Genomic DNA, 12,127 nt, shown 5'->3' with positions numbered 1-12,127 from the left:
CTTGGCTCCAGCTAGAAGGAGTCATGGTGGAATTAATGGATAGTATGAGTGCCCCCTGTGGACAAGGGGAAAAGTCTCCTTTTCAGTTAGGTTTTATGCTGTTATGTTGTAGAAGTAGTTGTTAGAAGTTTTGATTTAGTAGTTTTGGATATTACATTTTTAAACTTATACGTACTGTTTGTGGTTTTCACTCAGCATGCTATGAGTGGGATTCTTCCTCCCAGGAGATCTCGGATGATCATGGCTAGCCATTCGTTTAAATGGTGTACCTGGAATATTAAGGGGAGTCACCTGCCAATTAAGAGAAAAAATATACTGTCAAGCCTTAGAAAAGAGAGGGTCAATGTAACCTTATTACAAGAAACACATTTAACCAATAAGGAGCATTTGAAGTTGCAACAGGGAGGATTTGGCCAGGTGTTTTTCTCATCTTTTAACTCAAAGCAGAGGAGTGGCTATTCTCCAGAAGAAACTCCCATTTCAAGTATTAGGCCAAATTAAGTCCATAATACTTAAGCTTTAATACATCGAGAGGCATATGGGATTCTGAATGTATGATGCCCCCTGGCACACCCCTTTAAATTTGTAACGGATGGGAAGGGAAGGGAAATTGTAATGTGGGAAGGGTAATTGTGGTCTCTAAAGAAGGAGGCCATCTGGTGTGTTCTGTGTGGAACTGGTCCTCCTGGGAGCAGATACGGCGGAGGCGGAGGAATTGGGAATATGGGATAGCATTTTTGCAAGAGGTAGGATGGGAAGAGGTGTAATCCAGGTAGCTGTGGGAGTTAGTGGGTTTCCCTTCCCACATGGTTAAAGATGCCCTCCAACGCATCTCGTCCACATCCCGCACCTCCGCCCTCAGAACCTACCCCTCCAACCATAACAAGGACAGAACGCCCCTGGTGCTCACCTTCCACCCTACCAACCTTCGCATAAACCAAATCATCCGCCGACATTTCTGCCACCTCCAAAAAGACCCCACCACCAGGGATATATTTCCCTCCCCACCCCTTTCCGCCTTCCGCAAAGACCGTTCCCTCCGTGACTACCTGGTCAGGTCCACGCCCCCTACAACCCACCCTCCCATCCTGGCACCTTCCCCTGCCACCACAGGAACTGCAAAACCTGCGCCCGCACCACCTCCCTCACCTCCATCCAAGGCCCTAAAGGAGCCTTCCACATCCATCAAAGTTTTACCTGCACATCCACTAATATCATTTATTGCATCAGTTGCTCCCGATGCGGTCTCCTCTACATTGGGGAGACTGGACGCCTCCTAGCAGAGCGCTTTAGGGAACACCTCCGGGACACCCTCACCAATCAACCACACCACCCTGTGGCCCAACATTTCAATTCCCCCTTCCATTCTGCCGAGGACATGGACGTCCTGGGCCTCTTTCACTGCCGCTCCCTCACCACCAGACGCCTGGAGGAAGAACGCCTCATCTTCCGCCTCGGAATACTTCAACCCCAGGGCATCAATGTGGACTTCAACAGTTTCCTCATTTCCCCTTCCCCCACCTCACTCTAGTTCCAAACTTCCAGCTCAGCACTGTCGCCATGTCTTGTCCAACCTGCCTGTCTTCTTTTCCGCCTATCCACTCCACCCTCCTCCATGACCTATCACCTTGATCCCCTCCCCCACTCACCTATGTATTCCATGCTACTTTCTCCCCACCTCCACCCTCCTTTTACCAAATGGGTGGCAGTGCTGTATAGTGATCCAAAAGCAGTGGTGCTATCTAGCGGTATAAGGTCAGATAGTTTTAGTGTCGGCAGAGGCTACTGTCAAGGATGCCCTCTCTCGCCACTATTATTTACGTTGTGATCAAGCCGCTGGCGGAAGCCATTTGGATGGATCCCAATGTAACTGTCTTGGAAGTAGGGTCAGGCAGGCATAAAATTACCCTCTGTGCGGATGACATCTTTCTCTTTTTAACCAATCCAGTTACATCTGTGGGCCGCTTAATACAAGTGATTAGTCTACTTGGTTTGTTTTCAGGGTATAAAGTTAATTTCATGAAATCAGAGGCCATGTCTGTGGGGGGTGGAAAGCTGACTAGTATATCCAACTTAGGTGATGGGACCTGTTTCCCCTTCCGATGGTCATAGGAAGATTTTCTGTATTTAGACATTTTTATTACCCTGTTTTTTGATCGATTATATCAAGCCAATTATGGGCAGCTGCTAGAGAAAATCAGGCAAGACCTTTGGTGCTGGGAAGATCTTCTGATATCCTGGTTGGGCAGAATAGCTCTGGTTAAGATGAATGTTCTTCCTCGCTTATTATATCCCATGAGAATGCTCCCTTTGATGCTGCCAAGGCAAACACTGCATAGGCTTAACAGCTGGCTTGGATCTTTTATTTGGCATTATGGGCGACCTCTTATTAAGCTGGATAAATGGCAGCTTCCGCAAGAGAGGGGGGAGGTCTAGATTTTCCAGACCTTAGGAAGTACCAATTGAGTTCCTTGTTATTCTGTGTGGCTGAATGAGTCTGTCACAATCCGCGATCAGTTTGGCTAGACACTGAGGGCTCCCAGACAAATTGCCCCCTTATTAATTTGTTGTTTATGGTTACGATGAGAACTGTTATGGATCACTGTAAAAACCCGATTGTCCTAAACACAGTAAAAGCATAGAGAATGATGCGGCAGAGCGAGGGCAATTTACAAAAATCTTCCCCTTTCACTCCCATCGTGGGAATGTCGGGATTCCAGCCGGGTTCGATGGATTCTGGCTTTAAGCTCTGGAGTGCAGAGGAATCTCCTGTTTGGGAGATCTATTTGACAGGGAGGTCATGATGTCCTTCAAATAGCTGAGTCAGAAGTTTGAGCTACCTAGGAAGGATCTCTTTCGTTACTTCCAGTTAGAGACTTCGTACAAAGAAAGGCTACATTGATGGTTAATCCCAATAAATTGGACATGAAGTGGAGAGTGCTCTGGTCTACGGGTGCCCTCTTGGTTAGTGCACTCTATCACTTGTTAGGTAACAATGTTTTGAAGGGCATCGAATGGCTATATAAAACCTGGACTCAAGAATTAGGGGTGGAAATCTCCTCCGAGATGGGGGAGGATATCTGGGGAAATGTTAGAAAGATCTCGATTTGTAATAGAATCCAGGCTATTCAACTGAAGGTATTTCATAGGGCTCACCTGGCACCAGAATGGCTTGTGAAATTCAAGACAAGTGTGCTCCCAGTGTGCCCCAAGTACAAAATGGAGGTTGGTACTCTTACTCACTGCCTTTGGTCATGACACAAGATCCGCAGGTATTGGGGTGACATAACGAGTGTTTTGGTAAAGGTTTTGGGAACTGAAGTTAGGTTTGATCCGGTATCCCTTGTTTTGGGTCTCCCAAATGTTCCCTCTCTGGCTGTGCATGGGAAGAAATTCTTTAATATTCTTTCTTTTTGCGCGAGGAAGGACATTCTAATGAGCTCGGTGTCAGAGAATTTCCCAGGACTCTCAAGTTGGCGTAGGATAATCATAAACTACCCCTAAATGCACACAACCCCTAGAGTTCCTTACAAGTATGGTGCACCAGAAAACCGAGTTGTTTTACAGAACATGGCAACCCTTTTTGAATTATATTGATGTAGATACATCGGCTATATTATTCAGGGCCTTTGTTTAGCCGTGAGGACTGTGTCTGTCAGTTTGGGGGGCCCCTGGGAGGAAGAATCCTGAACAAATCCGGGCCTCCTTACTATTGCTCCCAGTGGTGGGAGCTGTGATGAGATTGCACTGAGTGCAGTAATTTAATTGAATATCATTTAAGTTACATTGTTATAACTTGGTTTATTTTTATTTTGTCTGTTTGTTTATTTTTCTTCTTTCTCCTTGGTTATTTATTGAACTGTTGTTTGTTGTAAGTTTTTTTTTGTGTGTTTCTGTAGTCTGTGGAGTAGAGTAGTAGTTTGTTTTCTATTATTGCTATTATCATACTATTTTGTACTGGTTTTGTAATTTTGTTTAAAAAAAAACAAATCTTCTTTCAATAAAAATATTTAGAAAAAAAGTAAAGTAATAAGTCAAGTATAACTCAAGGCAATTCAAACAAGCCAGTTTTAGGTACAAGTTCAGGGCTGAGTGGCTGGGCCATTTAACTCACGTGGTGGATTTTGATGTCCTGGTCTCCTGTTGTGTTCTATAGCAGATAAGTTGAAACTTTAAAATAAAACAAAGAACTTTGGATGCTGGAAATCTGAAACAAAAACAGAATTTGCTTAATAGTTCAGCAGATCTAGCAGCATTTGTGGAAAAGTTCTGAAGCAGGGTCACTGGACCCAAAATGTTAACTTTGCTTTCTCTCCACAGATGCTGAGAGACCTGCTGAGTTTTTCTAGCTTTTCTTTTGTTTTTGAATTGGAATCTATAGCTCCATCTCATGCACAGTATGTCTTGATGGTTTCCCTTGTTCAGAATTGGCTGAAGTAGCATCTTTTCATTATTACTTTTGAGCTGGCTTGAATCAAGTGTCCCTGCAGATAGAAAATGCAACGTTATAGAGAGGTAATGAGTTAGCTTTTGTCCGAGTAATTGTTGGAAATTTCCAGAAGAAACAAACTTGTCTATTCTTTGCTTGACACTATCTTCATTGGCCTATTCAATGTAGTTGAGATTATGGTGTTGGAAAAACACAGCCGGCCAGGCAGTACCCAAGGAGCAGGAGATTCTCCTGCTCTTCGGATGCTGCCTGACCTGCTGTGCTCTTTTAGCACCACACTTTCAACTGTGATCTCCAGCATCTGCAGTCCTCCCTTTCTCCTATTTAATACAGTGGTAATTAAAACAGTCATTTTTTTTTCTTAAAGTCTTGTTTGTGACACAATCTTTTCCTTGCATTTTGTCCTCTGTCTGTATGTTGAAAAACACTGATACATATCCTTAGTTATGATGTGGAAGTGCCAGTGTAGGACTAAAGTGGACAAAATTTAAAAAAAAAACTCCACATCAGGTTATGAATCCAATAGATTTATTTGGAGGTACTAGCTTTCGGAGCGCTACACCTTCAACACGTAGCTGTGGAGCAGGATCATCTGTGTCTTATGATCCTGCTCCACACTATCTGATGAAGGAGCAGCTCTCTGAAAGCGAGTACTTTCAAATAAACCTGTTGGACTATAACCCGGTGTTGTGTGATTTTTAACTGTGTCCACAGTTGATCAGTGGATGGAGATCTACAGCAGGTACCTATAATACTTAGACACACACTTGGATGAGAGAACTTGTTTCAAAACTTCATGCATTACTTGTAACCCATTGTGCTACATTATTGGAAACATTGATGGAAGTCATTCATTAATGCATTGAAACTTTGAAATTGCTAAATCAATTTACCTTTGTTTTTGTTTGCATTGGCCATAAAATAAAAAGTAAAGTTGCTAAAAAGTTATGCAACATTGAAGTAGATGTTTTTTGTAAATATGTACTGAATAATGTGGCTTAGATTACATTACAGTGTGGAAACAGGCCCTTCGGCCCAACAAGTCCACACCGACCCGCCGAAGCGCAACCCACCCATACCCCTACATTTATCCCTTACCTAACACTACGGGCAATTTAGCATGACCAATTCACCTGACCTGCACATCTTTGGACTGTGGGAGGAAACCGGAGCACCCGGAGGAAACCCACGCAGACACTGGGAGAAGGTGCAAACTCCACACAGTCAGTCGCCTGAGGCGGGAATTGAACCCGGGTCTCTGGCGCTGTGAGGCAGCAGTGTTAACCACTGTGCCACCGTGCCGCCCACAGACTATATTCACTTTTTAGAATTTGGTTTCAACAGAATTTCTGGGGTTTTAGAAACAGCACATACCTGGGGATGAGCTGCCAGCATTAATAATTATGCAAATGAGTTTAAGGATAGAACAATTTTAGCAAATAAATTGAGCAAATATCTTGACTTTCTTTTTCAAACAAGTTATTTACCATTGAGGGAGTCATCTTGATAAGATTCCATTAAGCACTTTTGATTTTTCTTTCTGTTTGAATTTTAACATTTGTAGTTGTTGATCCTGAGAAATGAGACTAGTTTGGGTTTTTAAAATGTGTAAGTATGGTCATTTGTGCCAGAGCTTATTTTAACAGGGGCAGATTGGCTTAAAGTCAGGCCCAACTTCAGTTGAAGTATAGCAGACTTTTTAAGATCACAAGTTCATTTCTCGCTTAATATATCAACATGTTGCCTACTAAATACAAAATCAAATTAAAACTCATAACAACTATATGCAGATTTTTAAGTCCATTAGTTCATATCTCATCAATAGTATTATATCAGATAATAATTACATAGCTGAACTTTACTTTTGTCTTTTGGTATTCGATTTCAGCAAGAAGACATGTGAAACAAGACTCAAATTTGAACGAAGAATGGAAGAGCATGTTTGGCTCTCTTGAACCTCCAAATATTGTTCAACCAAAAGTCCATACAGCTCCTGCTGACCAAGAAAATACCACTGGAAAGAGTCTGCGATCAGAGTCTTCTCCAGGAATGATGATCACCACTACTCCAGCTTTGCAACAGGTTAATGGAAGCTTCATTGAATTTCAAATAAATTTTCTCTTTTTGTCTGTTGTTGCTTTGCACTAGTGGGCAGCACGATGGCACAGTGGTTAGCACTGCTGCCTCACAGCGCCAGAGACCTGGGTTCAATTCCCGCCTCGGGCAACTGTCTGTGTGGAGTTTGCACGTTCTCCCCGTGTCTGCGTGGGTTTCCTCCAGGTGCTCTGGTTTCCTCCCACAGTCACAAAGATGTGCAGGTTAGATGAATTGGCCATGCTAAATTGCCCGTAGTGTTGGGTGAAGGGGTAAATGTAGGGGAATGGGTCTGGGTGGGTTGCTCTTCGGAGGGTCGGTGTGGATTTGTTGGGCCGAAAGGCCTGTTTCCACACTAAATAATCTAATCTAATCTACTTATTTCCCAGTTAGCATTTGAGAACAGCACTGGCAAGGTCAGCAAAATGGGGACTGTACAAGATGTAAAATGCCAGAGCCCAAGTCTTTGGCTTGGGAGACCAAGGTCAATTCAGCACCTTTGCCTTTGGTAGCAGACCCGTACTTCTAAAGTGCCTATCTCATGCCTCACTGTAATGGTACAGAAGCACATGGTGATTCTTGGCTCTGGGAAAATGTTGTAGTCCTGAAGATTCAGTTGTTTTTGAGCGAGACCTGACAGTCCCTGGGTATCTAGACAGGCTGGCGAGGTAGTGCATCTTGCCATTTTTGCAGTCATTCCAAACTCCTCAGCAATATTAATGTCCAGATATGCAGAGGAAGTTTGGGTGTGGATGTGGGATGTATGGTGTGTGTGTTCTTGCATGCATGCAGAGGGAATCAGTTTGTGTGCTATCACATTTTAATGCCACAGATTTGCTGGGGCCATAGAGTGTATGAGAGTTGTGAAGCAAGGGGAAGATACACTTCCATTGTTCAGCAGGAAGTGGGTGTCAAAATAAAATCAAGCAGCAGGATAGGGTGGCACAGTGGTTAGCACTGCTGTCTCACAGTGCCAGAGACCCGGGTTCAATTCCCGCCTCAGGCGACTGACTGTGTGGAGTTTGCACATTCTCCCCGTGTCTGCGTGGGTTTCCTCCGGGTGCTCCGGCTTCCTCCCACAGTCCAAAGATGTGCAGGTCAGGTGAATTGGTCATGCTAAATTGCCTGTAGTGTTAGGTAAGGGATAAATGTAGGGGTATGGGTGGGTTGCGCTTCGGTGGGTCGGTGTGGACTTGTTGGGCCGAAGGGCCTGTTTCCACACTGTAATGTAATCTAATCTAAAAAAAATAATGGCCAGCACAATATGTATTATTAAAAATTCGCATTTTGCAAATATGAAAATTATTTGGTTTTAAATTTTCATGCCCTAGATTTTCCAATGGGAAGATGGTCAGTGCAGCAGCATAAATTGAACTTGTGGATCAGGACCATGCAACTGACTCTGTGAAAATTGCATGGGAAGTTGAGACTTGCAGTGAGCAATTAGCTAGTGTTCTTGCAAGTCTTATCTCCAATGAAACGTGTTCATTTCCCTCCCTTTCCTGTGAATTAGGGGATAAAAGAAAAGTGAAAGTATCATGGGACTTCAGATCTGGTCCAGGACTGTATTGACAGAGTCTGTGGTCCAAAGCAGCTGTTATAGTCTCCAAACTCCCAACCTCAAAATCCCATACCATGACCCCATTCAGGGTAGTGACCCATATTTTGTGAACTGTTGCCCTAGCCCATCCCACATGCCGCCTGGTTGTGTTACAATGACTGTGTAAAACTATTGGAAGCTATGAATAGCAAGCATTCAAATTGTAAACAATTGTAAATAACATTGTTATGACCCAGACACTTGGCAAATGCTGTTGCAATCTGATTAGGAACCAGTAACTTCATTTTTATGTAAAGCAGGTGAAGTTTGAAATCCCAGGTATTTATTAAAAGTATAATATGAGATTTCACAGATTTGAACAAACAAACTAAACCTTACTATGCAAAGTTAGAAAAGTTACACCATCTACATATATATCAAGAATTAACATGAGGTAAATGAGTTAAGATTTCTCAGCAACAGACCCATATGGGCCTGATACTGTTGGTCCCCAAATCTCATTAAAAGTTTGTTTCCTTTACAAAGAATCCCAATTCTTCACTTCAAAGGTCTGCTCTTGAAATTCCCTCGAAGCCACTCTGTCATGGTTTGCCTGAATGACTGCTCATGTCTTACAATTCAGTTTCTTTCCCCAAGACTTTCCATGAGATCCGAGAACACAGCACAGTATTTACTCACAGGCGCAATTCAAACTGTTTCACACCAAGCTACTTTTGAACTGCCTTAGGTTTCACTGAACTTCAGTCTTTCTCTGCAAATACTGCTTGCAAATTAATTTTGCCCCCACTTTCAGATTTCAAATGGATTCTGGGACTTGAATGATCTCTCAGTTTCTTGAGATTACTGCAGCGCTTCGGCTATTTATCTCACTTTTAATTCATTGCCAGTGACCTTCCAAAGCTGTCTGAGCTCTCTAGACCTCTCCTCAGTCCTCACTACTTGGATCCTGCTAGCTATAGCATCTCAACTGCTTGGAGCCTCTTCTCCCTGCTTTCATCCACTACCTGGTGCCATAGTATACCTGTTATCACTGCCACAGGACCCATGATCAGGATTTCTACCACCAGTGCAGGGGTATACTGATGACTTTGCAATTGCCATTAACAAACCCAGAGCAGCAGGCTGTCCATTCGAATGAATGAATGATTTTATCATTACATGTATCTCACAGTGAGAAATACAATAAAATACACTGAAAAATTTTCATTTATTGCCCTAATACTGTACCATTTGTTAGTTTAAGAATAAGGGAAAAATGAAAAGATATAGCTTACAGAGAAGTTCATCTACACTCAACTTATGAGCCAGGTCAGAACTAGCGCCACCTCACCAGTCGAAGTAACCAATCCTCAGGTGCCATCTTTCGCAGCTGGGCTGATTCATCTCTGCCATCGCCTATACCAGACCCACAAATGTCTGAGTCTCTTGCTGCAGCCCACCTTGTTAATGTTACCGTGATGCCCTTCCGCCACAACTTTGATGCTGCCAGCACCAGACCCAACCAATGACGAAGTTGCTGATTCACAGGAGCCATCCTTTGTCATTGGGCATACATTGCCGACATCACCTCAGGGCTCCTTCTCTTCCCCCGTGCTGGGCTGTCCTCCATCACGAATTTGCATTGAGATATCTCTCCACCGCCAATGGTGTCTGGACTCTTCACAATAACTAAGTCATGTAAAAGAGAAAAGAAAGAGAAAAAAAATCAAGAATAAAAAGAAATGAGAAGCGGATAATAGCCTGTTTGCATGCTTGAGATGCCTAGTATGTAGAAGAAAATGGATTCTTGATGTCCACATTGATGAGCGACCCATCAATAAGCTGGGAAATTGTATGAAGCGAGTGATTAGGATTTGAAGCACTATGCCTGATAGGTTGTTGGATGTGATTCAATGGTATTGTTCAGAAGGCAAGTAGATAAATATTTATTGGAATAAAATGTAGATATTTGGGAAAATAATAAGGGAATGATAATAGTGGAGTTGCTCTTTAATGATTTGATAAATACTTTGATGAGCTGGATAGATTCCAGTTTGATGTTATTTCATAATTGTTGTGAGTTTTTTTTTTAAATGAAGTCTTTGTACACACCTACACGCACCTAAAAGTGCACACAGCCTCTAACCTGAAAGTTGGTCGTGCAGCAGTCCGTCAATGCTTCCCTGGACTAGCATCATGGATATTTTGCTCATGTCTGAAGTGGGACTTGAAGCAAGACCCACCACTCTGATGAGAATACTGTCTAGCTGATTCATGATGATCAGAATCAGTTGTGAACTAATTGGAAAAATAGATGAGTCACCTTTAGAAAGAAGTACCAGCTGTATCTGCTTTAACATTTTAATTTATCATATGTAGAATTTATTGCTTGGCTTGGGCTAAACTGCAGTACAGAAAATAGTTCATCCCCGACCACAGGAAAAGGTTTTCCACTTGACATCCCTTTCTGTAAAGTGTCCTAAAACTTGAACCTTGAGATTTATACTTATCAATAATTGTGACAGGAGAAAAATGTTGCAGTTCTTGATGAACCTCATTTTGTCACTTGGAGAATTTGCTTATATTCATAGTCAAGCCTGCTTTTATTTACTTCTAACACATTTAATGTTCTTATAGAAAAATTGGAGCAGAATTTGCTGTTCAAATGACAGCAAGGTGAAGTGTGTTAACTTCAGACAAGGACTAGATGCAGAATTAAATGTGAATATCCAAACCTTTGTTACCTAAATTTGTTAGCTTTGCAAAACAGGCATATAGCTCTTGGCCTCCCCATAGAATTGCCCAATAGACATATCACAGAAAGATATTGTCATTACAAGTGCAAGTACCTTGTTATTGATGTGATAAGTGTTGATTACATTTCAACCAGTCTTGTGCTGAAAATGTTACAAATGTTGAGTAAGTCTTGAACTGGTGTTAAAGATTTCAAATGAGCTGTGTAAAAGTAGAAAAATAAATTCTTTTTTTCTTTCCATTAAGTGTGATTCATGCTTGAATAATTTTGCAGATTTTGTCAAGGAAGCAAAAAAAGTGAATGTTTTACAAGGAGGATGAATGTTGTGATGTAGGTCTGTTGGCTGCAGGATGGACAAGTTGGACCAAACTTGTTCTGTTTCTCTGATTTATATGTTCTGTGTAGGCTGACAATGTCATTGATTTTGATTTTAATGTTCCGTAATTATTTAATGCTGATAAATTCAAGCTCCTTTTATAATTATCATTCCTTTTTGAAGGTATCTGAAGGGACCGGGGTACTAACAAGGAAGACAACTTCCTCTTTGTCAGTTCTGCAAACAGGAAATGTCCTAGTATTGCCTCCCACTTACCAGAGACGCATTACTACATGTGCTACTGAGCTCCAGCATTTGATTCAACAGAGACGAGAACAGTGCAATGCTGAACGAATGGCAAAACAGTTGATGGAAAGTGCTGAATGGGAAAGCAAACCACCACCACCAGGTACACAAAGTCAATAGGTTAATTAGAGTTAAATCAATTTCACTTTAATTTCTTTATTTATTAGCACATCATACAAATATGATCATTACATATGGTAAAAATTAAAAGTTTATGGGTGATAGCTAGTCAATTTTTCTATTAGTGTTGGAATACACTTATTCGAGCTTGTCAAAGTCATAATCCTGTTAACTAGGAAATCCACTTCCAGTATTTAAGCTTTTATCATGTGGATTGAAAGCTAAAGCACCAACAGGAACTCCCCAAAATAGGCTAACATTTTAAAAGTCTAAATTCTGCCTCTAACCCACCCACTTCCAATATTAACGTGGCTAGGATAAGTATAGGTCACCAGGATGCAAATTGATTTGTACACAAGTTGTCTTCCAATGTGTGCCAATGTAAAGCAGCTGTACAGAAGACGTTTGTATGTCAGTTGTTTAAAATTATATCCTTGTGTGGGATTGCATTCGAAAGTACAAGTTTTCATAAATCAGACATTTGTAAATTGGGGACCCACTGTGTGGGTAACCAACCGATCTGAAGGAGAGGTTTGGCTTTGTTTA

General features: G+C 41.9%; 1 protein-coding gene across 1 annotated transcript in view; it reads left to right on the top strand.

Annotated features, from left to right (window-relative positions):
- The window catches only part of pik3r4 (phosphoinositide-3-kinase, regulatory subunit 4), a 105,744-nt gene that overhangs the window by 50,739 nt on the left and 42,878 nt on the right, over positions 1 to 12,127 (top strand). Inside the window, exons 10-11 of the mRNA XM_043719254.2 lie at positions 6,339 to 6,532; positions 11,339 to 11,564. Of these exons, the coding sequence (XP_043575189.1) occupies positions 6,339 to 6,532; positions 11,339 to 11,564 (420 nt within the window). The remainder of the gene's footprint in view (positions 1 to 6,338; positions 6,533 to 11,338; positions 11,565 to 12,127) is intronic.

This window comes from Chiloscyllium plagiosum, unplaced genomic scaffold (assembly GCF_037043375.1).
Source record: "Chiloscyllium plagiosum isolate Xiang-an unplaced genomic scaffold, Cpla_swu_hap1 HiC_scaffold_34, whole genome shotgun sequence".
NCBI lineage: Eukaryota > Metazoa > Chordata > Chondrichthyes > Orectolobiformes > Hemiscylliidae > Chiloscyllium > Chiloscyllium plagiosum.
Note: the sequence above shows the minus strand (reverse complement) of the source record. Positions and strands in the feature narration are given on the sequence as shown.